At 38.8% G+C, this 12,131-nt stretch overlaps 1 protein-coding gene across 1 annotated transcript in view; it reads left to right on the top strand.

Annotated features, from left to right (window-relative positions):
• Positions 1-3,475: 3,475 nt before the first annotated feature.
• Positions 3,476-12,131, top strand: part of AKAP8 (A-kinase anchoring protein 8) — a 31,347-nt gene continuing 22,691 nt past the window's right edge. The window contains exons 1-4 of the mRNA XM_015830648.2: positions 3,476-3,612; positions 7,598-7,636; positions 10,456-10,488; positions 11,664-11,937. Of these exons, the coding sequence (XP_015686134.1) occupies positions 3,597-3,612; positions 7,598-7,636; positions 10,456-10,488; positions 11,664-11,937 (362 nt within the window). The 5' untranslated portion in view covers positions 3,476-3,596. The remainder of the gene's footprint in view (positions 3,613-7,597; positions 7,637-10,455; positions 10,489-11,663; positions 11,938-12,131) is intronic.

The following is a 12,131-nucleotide window of genomic DNA, read 5'->3' as shown; positions in this document are numbered from 1 at the left end:
AGTATCTGGCCGTGGGTCAGGCCATTGCTTTCCACATTGGATTTTGAGTTCAGCCCTTTTTCTTTCATTTGGGAGTAGCTATTTAAGGTATCTATAATTGTTCTATGGGACCATTATTAGAACTCTGTTTTCTAAATTGCAATCTGGAAAGTTCAAAAGCACATTTCTAAACCATTGTACTCAAAGTTAAGAAATTATTTAGCTGTTATATGTATGTATTGTTGCAAAACTGGTATTATTATTAATAGGAGAATCAAAGAAATTGTCTGTCCTATTCTAGCCTCTGGAGTTAGTTTCCACATTCCTAGAATCTAAAGGATACTTCCATTTTTCTGGCAGAATTTCTTCTGTTGGAGCAGGTGGAAGATCAATATAACCTGCCACCCTAAAATCTCTTGCTTGTTTAGCTAATTTGTCCAGATAGTTGGAAATATTCCTTAACACAATTTGAGAGCATATAAAGTCTGAAAGGTGCAAGACAACAGTCAATAGCCCAATTTTATAACTAATCGTGCTTATTTGTCCATGGTTTTCTTAACTTCAAAGGAAATATTACAGTAACCAGTTTGTTTTGCTTGCTGTCTATAACCGAAATGGTACAATAATTTTCTTTTATGCACTCTTCATATTCACATAAGTTCAATTCATATTGGTATAAAGTGTTGATGTTCTTCAACTATTAGATTTTGAATGAAAAAAAATGTAATAAATAGGAATATTTGTAATGATTTTTTCCTATGAATTACAGTAGACATTGTAATTAGCTGTCACTAAACAGATATCTCATGTTTCATACATTTTTGATCTCAGGAACTGTTTACCTATGACATAAGTGGTATAGGAAAAGACTTTAAAATTTTATCTTCCAAGAAAACTGGGGGGGGGGGGGAATCAGTGATTGACATAACAAGCTTTGAGGATTTAATCAAAGATATGCTTTTCGTCATTAAATAGGCAGTGCAAGTGATTTTAAAAGTACCATTCTTCTGGTGGATTTTTCATGCACCCATTCTTTTGCAATTTTATAGAGTTGATGTTAACATTACTTTGATTGTCTATATTATTTTAATTGAGTCTGACTGACAATTGTAGGAAAACACTTGAGAAATTGATGGATTAAATCTTTTGAGAAAAGAGGTTAAAAAGATCATATCTCTGGAATTGGCCCAAGAAGACTGTTAAAATGGAGACCAAATGTAAGTCATGGTAGAGTAGCAAGGCAGATTATAGAGTCAGGAGAAAAATTTGGCTGTTTTACGTTTGTAGGAATAGATTGATGGGCATAAGAAAGGGCTTATAGTGGCATAGCTGATTGGTGGAGCAGCAATTGTCCAGAAGCTCAGGTGTTCTCCTGGGCCAGACAATCAAGAGACTGATTTTGTCTCTAGTTCCAATTGTTTTAAAAATGATTCATTGTATAAATGTACTCTCCTACTTCCATATAACACATACTATAANGTTTGTAGGAATAGATTGATGGGCATAAGAAAGGGCTTATAGTGGCATAGCTGATTGGTGGAGCAGCAATTGTCCAGAAGCTCAGGTGTTCTCCTGGGCCAGACAATCAAGAGACTGATTTTGTCTCTAGTTCCAATTGTTTTAAAAATGATTCATTGTATAAATGTACTCTCCTACTTCCATATAACACATACTATAATTTTTATCTCTGCATAGGAGAAAAATGCCAGCATCAGTGCCTTTCCTTATAAACAATATAAATATTTTTACCTTATAGTTACAAAGCAAAATAATTTCATCTCATCTTCTGTCACTGCTACAGTACAAGTTTCTCTTCCGCTTGAATGTTATTGTGTTCCTGTATGAAATACTAAATTTGCACATCAATTGTTTTTAAAATTGTATTTTTCATGAACAACATTTTCTCTGTATAAACATTTTAAATCAAGTTAAACCTAACTCCTAGTGACTGCATTTAGGCAGTTTTCTTGGCAGCATTATGGAAGTGGCTTGATACTACCACCTTCTAAGATGTTTTTATGCCTTCTCAGTCTAGTGAGCTGGAGCTGCGTACGCTGATTCTGGAGTCCCTGCCAAGCCCCGGCAGCCCTGCAGCTCCAGCTGACCCCCGAAAGCTGCGTGCAGCTGACGGCCACCCCTGAGGCTGCCAGAAGTCCCGATCAGCTGGAGCCGTGGGTGCTGATCCCGGGGCCTCAGCAGAGTTTCAGCTGACTCTTCCCCCAGGTCTCTCTGGCACTGCCACCGCTTCAGCTCACTAGTCTGCTTGCGGGCCAGATCTAAACACATAGCGGGCCTTGAGTGTGACATGTCTGCGCGGGCCTTGAGTGTGACATGTCTGCCTTAGAGCCTCCAGCCACTGAGCAAGCACATCACTTGACCTGCATGGAGTAGATAAATTGGGTATTATCAGCTCACCAAGCCCTCACCAGATGTCCTCTCCCAACAGCTCCATATAGATGTTAAATAGGAGGGGAGAAAGATCTAAGCCTTGAGGTACCCCACATAACTAATATTGGCCACAGAGAAAGGCCAACAAAATGAGGCCTCCCAATCCTTACTGATGGTCCAACAAGTTTTATTATGTTATATCAATATTGTCAGTGACAATACTTACAGATGTTAAATCACTAGCTACAACACCAGTTGATAATCTATTTTTAGTGACAAATGGAGACAAGTTTGGAATTTTGTATTGTAGATTGTGTGTGTGTGTGTGTGTGTGTACATAGATAGTAGTTTCAAAAATTAGCACCCACATCCAGGCATTTCCTACTGCAGCACACGTTAACATGGGGGGAAACGGTTGAGCTACATAGAAAATTACTTAGAAAAAGGCTGGGCTCACCTGACATTTCCTCAGCCTATCTTCTGCACCACATACTGAACCATAAACTAATTGCCAAGAAACTCCTTTCAAATACAGTTAATTTATAGGTCAGTGTGTGAACAGAGACGAAAAAGAAAGATTACAAACAGCATTATACAAAATTGGACCACCAAACAAGGATTAGGGAAAGGCGAAGTACTAACCAGCAAAATAAACGAAGCCTTTTTATGAGAGCTCGTTGGTCCAAACTGCCAGCAATACCAAAAGACACGTGGACTTCACGCAGAGTAATGTCAACCTACCCTCCGCCCCGAACTGTAAAGCAAAAGACGTCTAAAGTCCTCGAGGTTACATCCATACAAGAAAGCTGAAGCCATTAAATTATCTACGGCGTTTTTAATTATTCGCAAGTAATAAAAGCGATCTTCAGCCCGCCCTTCTTCATTTACTGTTCTCTGAAGGCTTATAAGCGCTCGCCGTCTTGGAAGGTATCTACAGAAACGGGAACCGGAAATCTTTCTAGCAAGCCGCTTTAGCTGCAAATAGGAAAGTTCTCCAGGCGTCGGAAGGCGTAGAACGTAGATCTCCAGCGACGGGTAAGCTTAACGAACGGCCAATGGGAGCGACCTTATTATGGGGAGGCGGGAGCAACAGACATTGTAAGTTTAAACGCCCGGCCAATAGAACTTCGGGAATAGCGGCAGAAGCCAATCTGTGGTGGCATATGGCGCTCGCGCAGTAGGGTGGTGGATAACTGTTCGTGGTGTGGAGGAGGACGGCAAGTGAAGCCATGGATCAAAGTTACGGTGAGTCCTGCTGGTGAAGGCAACCGCGGCGGATGGATGCTCCGGCGAGCGCAGGGGAGCTTTGGACTATGACAGAACTGGTTTCTCTTCTCAATGACGTAGCAGCACTGCAAGTCGCGAAGCCCCGGTGTCGGTGCCTTCTTTCTCGGCGAGGCGCAGGCGGCGGTGATTGGACCTTGTGCTTGTCCCTCACCACGTTCCGCTTGGTGACTGGAGTGCCATTTGGCCAGCGAGGCGGAGGGTCCGATTTTTTCCCCCCCTGCTGCACCGTGCGAGAAAGAAGGACCGAAGTCCTATTTCTAAAGACGACACAAAATGGCGTGGGGGAAGTTCTGCTCGCGATAGCGCTCTTCCTTCCTGCTGCGGGGGTCGATGCCTTCCAGTTTGTAAACAGTGGCTCGTGGGTCTTGCCTCTCCGCTGACGGCGCTTCTGGCTAGAAAAGAAGCGGGCTGGCTCGGTCGAAAAGCTCATCGTGGCCCGCGTTGGATTTCCATAGCGACATGGGGGGGGGGGGGGGGAGGAAATGACAGGAAGGGCCATCCCTCGAAACCTTTCCCGTTTTATTTATTTAATATTTATTATTTAAATTTATGTACCGCCCTATCTCCCTTACGGGACTCAGGGCGGTTTTGTGTTACGGGTTGCCAACATGCCCAGTAAGAGCGTTCACAGGCCATCCTCTGCTTCTACCTATCTCAGAATACAGAATAGAATACAGAATAACAGAGTTGGAAGGGACCTTGGAGGTCTTCTAGTCCAACCCCCCCTCCCCCCCCCCCCCCGCTCAGGCAGGAAACCCTTTACCGTTTCAGACAAATGGCTGTCCAGTCTCTTATTAAAAACCTCCAGTGATGGAGCATTCACAACTTCTGGAGGCAAGTCGTTCCACTGATTATGCTACCTGTCAGGAAGAACAAACTTGCCTTGCCACCTCGTTTTTCCTGTCAGGTCCCCATGACCATGTGTTCATCTTGTTTCAGTCCTAAGTAGCGTTTTCGGGCTTGTTTTCACACTCTCCAAGAGTAGACTCAAAGAGTGTAAAATCGGTTTTGTGGTTCATCATTTTGGAATTCAAGCAGAATAGGATGAAGGGAAAAAACAAAATTTATGCTGGTGTAGTTGTTTGCCAGTTCAAGGATGAATAAATAAATACTAGAGTACTTCAACTGAGCAATGGGGAAACCCAGGATCTGAGGGCTGTGTGACATTTATAATGGTAGCAAGTGGTATATTGACTCTTGGTGGTACCAAATACTAAGTCGCCAATTTGGCCAGCTGCATTTTAGCCTGGCAAGTTGAGTAAACTCAACTTGTGTGGTTAAGATATGCATACTCAACAATTAGAAAATTGTTCATGGTGAGTATTTTACAAATGCGTCTTTGGTTTAAAATGTCGGGGAGTTTATTAAAATGTTTTATTTGTAAACAGTATGATTGTTTTGGGAAGGGAGAAGGAAAAAGAAAATATACCAAGGGAAAAAAGAGAATACCTTTTTTAATGTAACTTAGGAATATCTGCCTACATGGTTATTTTTTTAAAAAAAATGTATCCAGAGGCTTAGATCAGAGGATAACCTTCAGCTTTATTAAGTCATCTTTCATTCCAGGGGTCTTCAAACCTGGCCCTTTTATGACTTGTGGACTTCAGCCTGGCTGAGGAATTCTGGGAATTGAAATCCACAAGTCATAAAAGGGCCAAGTTTGAAGACCCCTGTTTCTGTTAAAAGTGTGTTCAGATCTTGGACGTATTATAGTAGTAGTATATAGTATATACTATATAGTAATAGTAGTATATAGTATATAGTAGTATATCTTGAAGATAAAGCAGGTAGCATGAATATAGAAGCAATGATATTTCCTATGAAACTGTGAGTAGATATTTTTAGTACTCACGGTAGTGAAACTTTTGAAAGTTAAACTTACTCCTCCTATGAAGTGGAATCTTACATCTGATAAAATGGGTTTTAGTGTAGAAATCATTATACCATAATGAACTTGACTGGTATCCAAGGCAACAAATACCTCGGTCCCTGGCAGATGCTTGTACTACAGCTTCCACAAACGTTTTGCCAGTGGTGATACTAGCTGAATACAATATTGAAATCCAAGATGTTAGTAAGGCATTCTGGGTTATAAGATACTATATGATACTACATAATGGCTGAAAGGTTTAGGATAAAATGTAAAAAAATGGAAATTCTCAGTCTTGCTGCTGTTTTCATTTCTTTGTTACATAACAATTTTAGTGATGTTCTTTTGCAATATCCAATATAGTTATACCAAAGAGTGCAACAAATGTGTTTGTGCGCTCTCTTTCTCAAATTTTTAAAATTTAAAAGCAGGCAAGAATGATTGAATCATGTTCACAATTAATTTAAAAAGGGTGCCAATCAGCCCCATGGCTGCATGGCCCTTTGGGCTCCCTGCATGGGGGCTGAACAGCCATGTTTAACTCATTTTCCAAAGGCCAAGAGAGGGTTGCTGCCTCTCCTATATATTTATGTATATACACACTATCTCTGTCTATGAGTTCTAGTCTCACCATGGCACAAAGCCACTTAGATGGTCTTGGGCTAGTAACTTTTTTTCAGCCCTAGAAAAAAGGTAATGGCAAACCACTTTTGAAATACTTTATGAAGAAAACTGCAGGGATTTGTCTTGGCAGTTTCCCAGAATAGGACACGATTGAACTGAAGGGGAAAATAAATATAATGTGTGTGATTTTATGCTAGTTTAATGTTCTGAGGTACTTTATTGAGAACCAAATGTTAAAAGAGTACACCCATGTTTACAATTATCTGCACTGTGAATATACATAAGAATCAGTGATATTAATTTCTCAGAAGAAATTGATTTATTTTTTTATAGAAAATATGAGTATCACAATTCTGTTGCAATTTTATTTAGCATATTACCTTGATTTATGTTATATAAAGTACATAATCCAATAGAAGAGAATATATTTAACTCAGGATTGAACTCTGGAGTCCTTGGTGCTCTTTGAGCTTGCTTACATTTGCTTACAAACATTTCATTACCCAATTAAGTAACATCATCAGTGCCAGTAAACGTGAGCTTTGCTCCCTGTTTATGTAAAGTAACCTGCTCTTCCAGTGTTGGTGGAAATGTGGTTTTCTCCTTGGTAGTTCCTTGATTAGGGCACTGACAAGAAAATAAAAAAGCTAAGAAGGAAACAAAACCCATCATCCGTAGCAACCAACACTCAGATAACACCAGGCAATCAGGCAGAAAATAATACCTAATGAAGGAACTACCAAGGAGAAAACAACACCCTGGCAGGGCAAGCTAATGTACATAAACAGAGAGTAAAGCCCACATTGCAAGTGTTACCTAGTCAGGTAATGAAATACCTGGAAGTGGACTCTACAAAGGACTTAGTATTAGTTTTATATGTTCAAGTATTTTTTTTCCTGAAATATTCATTTAGTATAAAATAAATTGTTTATTTTGCTCCCATTCAGAAGGGCTTTTGGTTCTTTTCATAAGAAACCTTGGTTCCAGATAAGGGTTTATTTTTATGTATTGTACGATATGGACCTAAATTATTTTTTTAAGTAAAATCTTCCATATTTCAGTAGTCTTGGTTTACTCATTTGAAAGAGTTGAATTCAGATAACTCTTAATTCTTACTAATTGTTTTGGAAGCATGATTGGTTAATAAGCATTTGTTTAATAAGATATTATAGGCCACATATAATGTTACTTTCAGAATTAGTATCCAGAGGATTGAACAAAATGTAAGTCAGTGTGCATAACCTTGGCATTTGGACTGATTTCTGTCTCTACTATTTTATTGGTAGCAGTGGAAAACACACAACTTCCCAAAGGTTTGATTCCTACCAGATACACAAAATGTATTAAAGATAAACCTCTGAATGGATATGGAAGATACAGAGCATGTCTTGAGAAATATACTGTGGAGGTTTTTTTAATTTATTAATACATTGAACTTTTCTTTTACAGGTTATAGTTCTTGGGGTACTGACAACACCAATACTCATGGTAAGAAAATAAATACAGCTACACTTGTAAGTTGATTATAACCATGACTATTTTAAACCTGGGTCGCAGAATAAGAATTATTTTAATAGCATGAATATCAATATCAGAATATTTTCACAGGCATATATTGAAAGTAATTTCCTTTTGGGCTTATTAGATTAAATACTTAGTTATAGTTTATATGAGTTTTCCATCATGCTAATTTCTATCAGAATTTATATAAATTAGAGCTTTGATTTTATATAAAATAAAAATATTCCGCTATTGCTTGACATGTATCTTTTAACTTCCTTTATAAAGGGAGGTTGTGGAAGAACTTGTTTCACTAATTCTAATCTAGTGTTAATTTCCGATTTTTCTAATATATAATATTCATGCAAATTTTTTGCCATGGAATACAAAAAAGAATAATTTCGTATTTATTCTAATGTGAATTTTCCAAGCTGCCCCCAGTGCAAGAAAAGAAGCCTAGTTGACCAGGCTGCTTGATGTGGTTTCAGAAATCACATGGGATACTTTCTAAAACTGATCTTCAGTTTCACCAAGATTTTAGCCAACGCTGGCAAGCAACCCACCTTACACCAGAGTTCCCCAACCTTTCCGGCTTTGCAGACCGGCAAAGAGGGGAAGGAAGGGATAGTTCCACACAAACAGCCAGCAAGCACAAGGGCAGTTTCATTTGCACAAACAGTGAGTATGCACACACGCTGCTGCTTGTGCAAGTGGGGATGCGCATGTGCTCACCTGCCATTTCTGCGCCCCTGTTGCAACAGCTCACAGGCCCAGAGATTGGGGACCCCTGCCTTAGACCACATAGGGCTTATGCAGATTCTCTATGCATGTTTATCTTGGAGAGCTCCCTGGAACAAGGAGATGAAGCAATATAACAGATGCCTAGAGCATCACAAGAAGACAAAGCAAGTCCGACCAAGCATGGGTAAGAGACTTTTTTAAGGACTACTTTGTGGTGATAAGGGAAGTAAAAATATAGTTATTTTTCTGCCTTTGTTGCATCCACAAATAGCCACTTGACCACCCTGTTTTGGTTGACTTAATCCTTTCTGAGCATGGAGATGTTGGGGGATCCCTTGCATGGCTGCTGTGATGATGAGCATCTTTCATATAAGGTTTATTTTTATTTATTTCTCATGTAACTTAGGTGATTCTGGATAGTTTACAAACATCATAAAATAATATAAAAAAATGACTAAAGCACAGTTTAAAATTTAAAATCAAAGAAAATTTACAAGTTAAATAATAAAAATCAAAGTTAAAAAATTAACAAGACTAAAATGTTAACAAGGCAGAGGGAGAGCCCTCAAGCCACAAGCCACCACCTTGAAGGGTGGTGAAACCCTCTTAGATACCAATGAAGTGGCAGAGACAGGTGTTAATACAATATTTCTGGAAGGCAATACATTTCAAAGAAGACTCTCTTCCTATATTTTGCTAGTCAAAATTCTTTAGCTGATAAAATCTGTAGCAGTCCCTCCCTGCCTGACTGGATGGGACAGGTTGACATAACTGGAATGAGATAGTTCCTCAAGTAACCTAGTGCCATGCCATGAAGGGCTTTAAAGGTGATAACCAACACGAATTGAACCCAGAAGCAAACTTGCACCCAGTGCAGATCACATAGCAGAGATCAAGAGAGGTCAAGACAATCCAGGATGGATGCACTACCTCCCCCATCCCATTCTCACCAGAGGTCATCCAAAAACACATCCGGTACTATTTCCATCCCATATCTGTGCCTGAAATCTGACTGGAAAGGATATAAATAATCTATCTCATCCAGGATCCTCTGGAATTGGAGCACAACCACTAAAGATACCTGGCCTCTTACTATATTGAGCCTATGAAATAACTGTCCGGTTATATCAGCTGAGTTTTATCTGATGATTCCCTGGGAAGTGGGCAGGGTCCTTGTCTATGAGTTCTGCTAAATGGTGGCTAATGCTTCTTTGTGGGAGGAGATGGCACAACAAAGGAGGTAATAGACTGTCCTCAAGTAATCTCGGCTTAGTTGTACAACTCTATCCTGTGCCACTACTGTGCTTCTTCAGTGCATGGATGCCGTGTGGATCAAGTTTGGGAAGAACCAGCTTCAACTCAACCTTGACAAGACTAAATAGCTATGAGTTTCAGAGTTCCCTGCATTTATTAATTTTCCATCAATAGCTTTATGGGTTAACAATCCCCCAGGCAGAGTTGATGCACAATCAAGGGGAGAGGATTTATAGCTCTAGCTCAGGTTGCAGGTGGCAGCCATAGTCAGGAGAATCTTTGCACAATTACATGTTAAACGCTGGCTTCCAACCAGCTTCTGGGTGCAATTCAATGTTGGATATCATTTTTAAAACACTATATGCCATTGAGTCAGGTTACCTGCAGGATCACTTATTTCCAACCTTTTCAGCCGTCCTATCCGATTGGGTATGTTTGAATCCAGTTAAGTGAAGTAATGGCACTTGATGGGCCCCAGGGAGTGTACCTTCTCTGTCATGGGACTTGTAAAGGAGCCTCCCTCTGGAGATACAAATAGCCCTGACCCTGCTAGCCTTCTGGAAGGCTATGAATATTGGCAGTTCTCCAGGCTCTAAAGTCAAAATAAGATTAGTGGCGTTTGGGCCTAGTATGACTGTGTTTGTATGTGTTAATAATGAAATTTTATCCATTTCTTTTCAATTGATGTATACATTTGGGCTGAAATACTTATTTCTGTTCCTTGGATAGATGAGTGGCTATGTACATTTGTTAAATAAAAGATCTTGATGTATTTAAGATAGAAATAAACTTTGTCTCTGTGTCTCCTTAAGGTACATATGCCACAAATATGGGAAGTTGGCAAGGTATGTGTTTTGTTTACTTTTCCAAAGTTTTGCTTTTCACTGAAAGAGAATTTGAGGCATTTCTCCACTTTTTTTAAGAAATAAAGTGATATCCACTTTACTTATATAAACGACACAAATCCATGTCTCTCTCATTTTGAACTCTGTCCCAATATATTAATAACTTAGTAAAATAAGATCAAGGTACAACAACAAGGAGGCATCCCTTTCAAAAATTTCAATTTTCAGTGCAGAATGATGAGATAAAACATTTGGAAAGATTCCAAAGTGGGGGGATAAAAACATGGCAAAGGGAAGAGTGTGGCAGTGGGTTCCAGGAAGGTCTCAAATTCATCAGGTGTCTGCTGGAAGGGACTGGATTTACCAAAAGGTGGATTATGCCCCATAGGTATTCTTTACCATCTCATTGAAATATATATGGGACCATAAATATTGCTCCGAATAAATATGATTATTTTGTTATACTAAACTTCAAAAGTTCTGTTGTGACAAGGAGGCTGATAGAGGCCATCAAGATATGTTGGACGTATTTTGGTCCACTGTAGTTTATAATTTTGTATTTTATCCTTAGCAACGTGGAAAGCCAATGGCCAAAAACGACCCATTGGTCCATCGAGTCTTTCCTTTGAGTTTTTCATTTTTGTTTTCTTTTTTTTTAATGTATTATTTTTAATTTTTAATTTTATTTATTTATTTATTTATTATTACTATATTTATTTATTATTTTTTGTCGGATGACAAAATATATTTATCCCAAGCATGCTTAAACTCAGTTACTGATGATTGACTCACTACCTCTACTGGAAGTTGGGTCCAAGCTTCCACTAGTCTTTCTGTAAAGTAATACTTTACTTTCTAATATTACTTTTGAAGCCCTTTCAAAAAGCTATGTGTGAGATAAATGTTCTTTTATGAACATTTATGATAGTTCTGTGATAGTTATATTTTTGAAAGTATAATCTCTACCTGATACTGTAAATCTATGGGCATATCATTTAACACAGACTCTGGTCTTAAAACAACAAACAGCATTAAGCTAATAAATATTTTTGTCTGTTTTATTTGAAGGTGTGTATGATTTTTGATATGGAGTTGGTTTCCATTAACTTAGGTGCAAGCTTGTAAGTTCTGTTGTTGTTGATTGTGCAATCTAGACTTATCTGTTTTTTAACCAGGTTATGAAGGATATGATTATTATGGTGCTCAAGCCAGTAATACTACCACGGGTCCCACATATAATTATGATGCTACTGTTCCCCCAACTACCTGGAATACGTCTAAACCTTCTGACATGACAATGGGTACTAGTATGCCAGTTGTAAATTACAATACTGGAACACTGGAGGCAGAAAACCCTGATTCCATCATAGCAAAAATAAACCAGCGTTTGGATATGCTATCAAAGGAAAACACTGGCAATCCTGGAGAAAACATGGAAGATCAGGGAAGGTAATTTAAATGTTATTTTTAATCAATTTTTAAGAACCATTTTTGGTATAGTGATTAAAGATATCAGGCTGGAAACCAGGAAGCTAAGTTTTAGTCCCACCTTAGGCGTGAAGGCAACAGGGTGAAAATATTGCCAAGAACATATTGATATATTAATAGTGATATAGTCCTTTAGGTTTGATTTGGAAGAAGTG

Source organism: Protobothrops mucrosquamatus, unplaced genomic scaffold (genome assembly GCF_001527695.2).
Source record: "Protobothrops mucrosquamatus isolate PMUCROS unplaced genomic scaffold, P.Mucros_1.0 scaffold_247, whole genome shotgun sequence".
NCBI lineage: Eukaryota > Metazoa > Chordata > Lepidosauria > Squamata > Viperidae > Protobothrops > Protobothrops mucrosquamatus.
The sequence above is the reverse complement of the archived record's forward strand: the minus strand, read 5'-3'. Positions and strand labels throughout refer to the sequence as shown.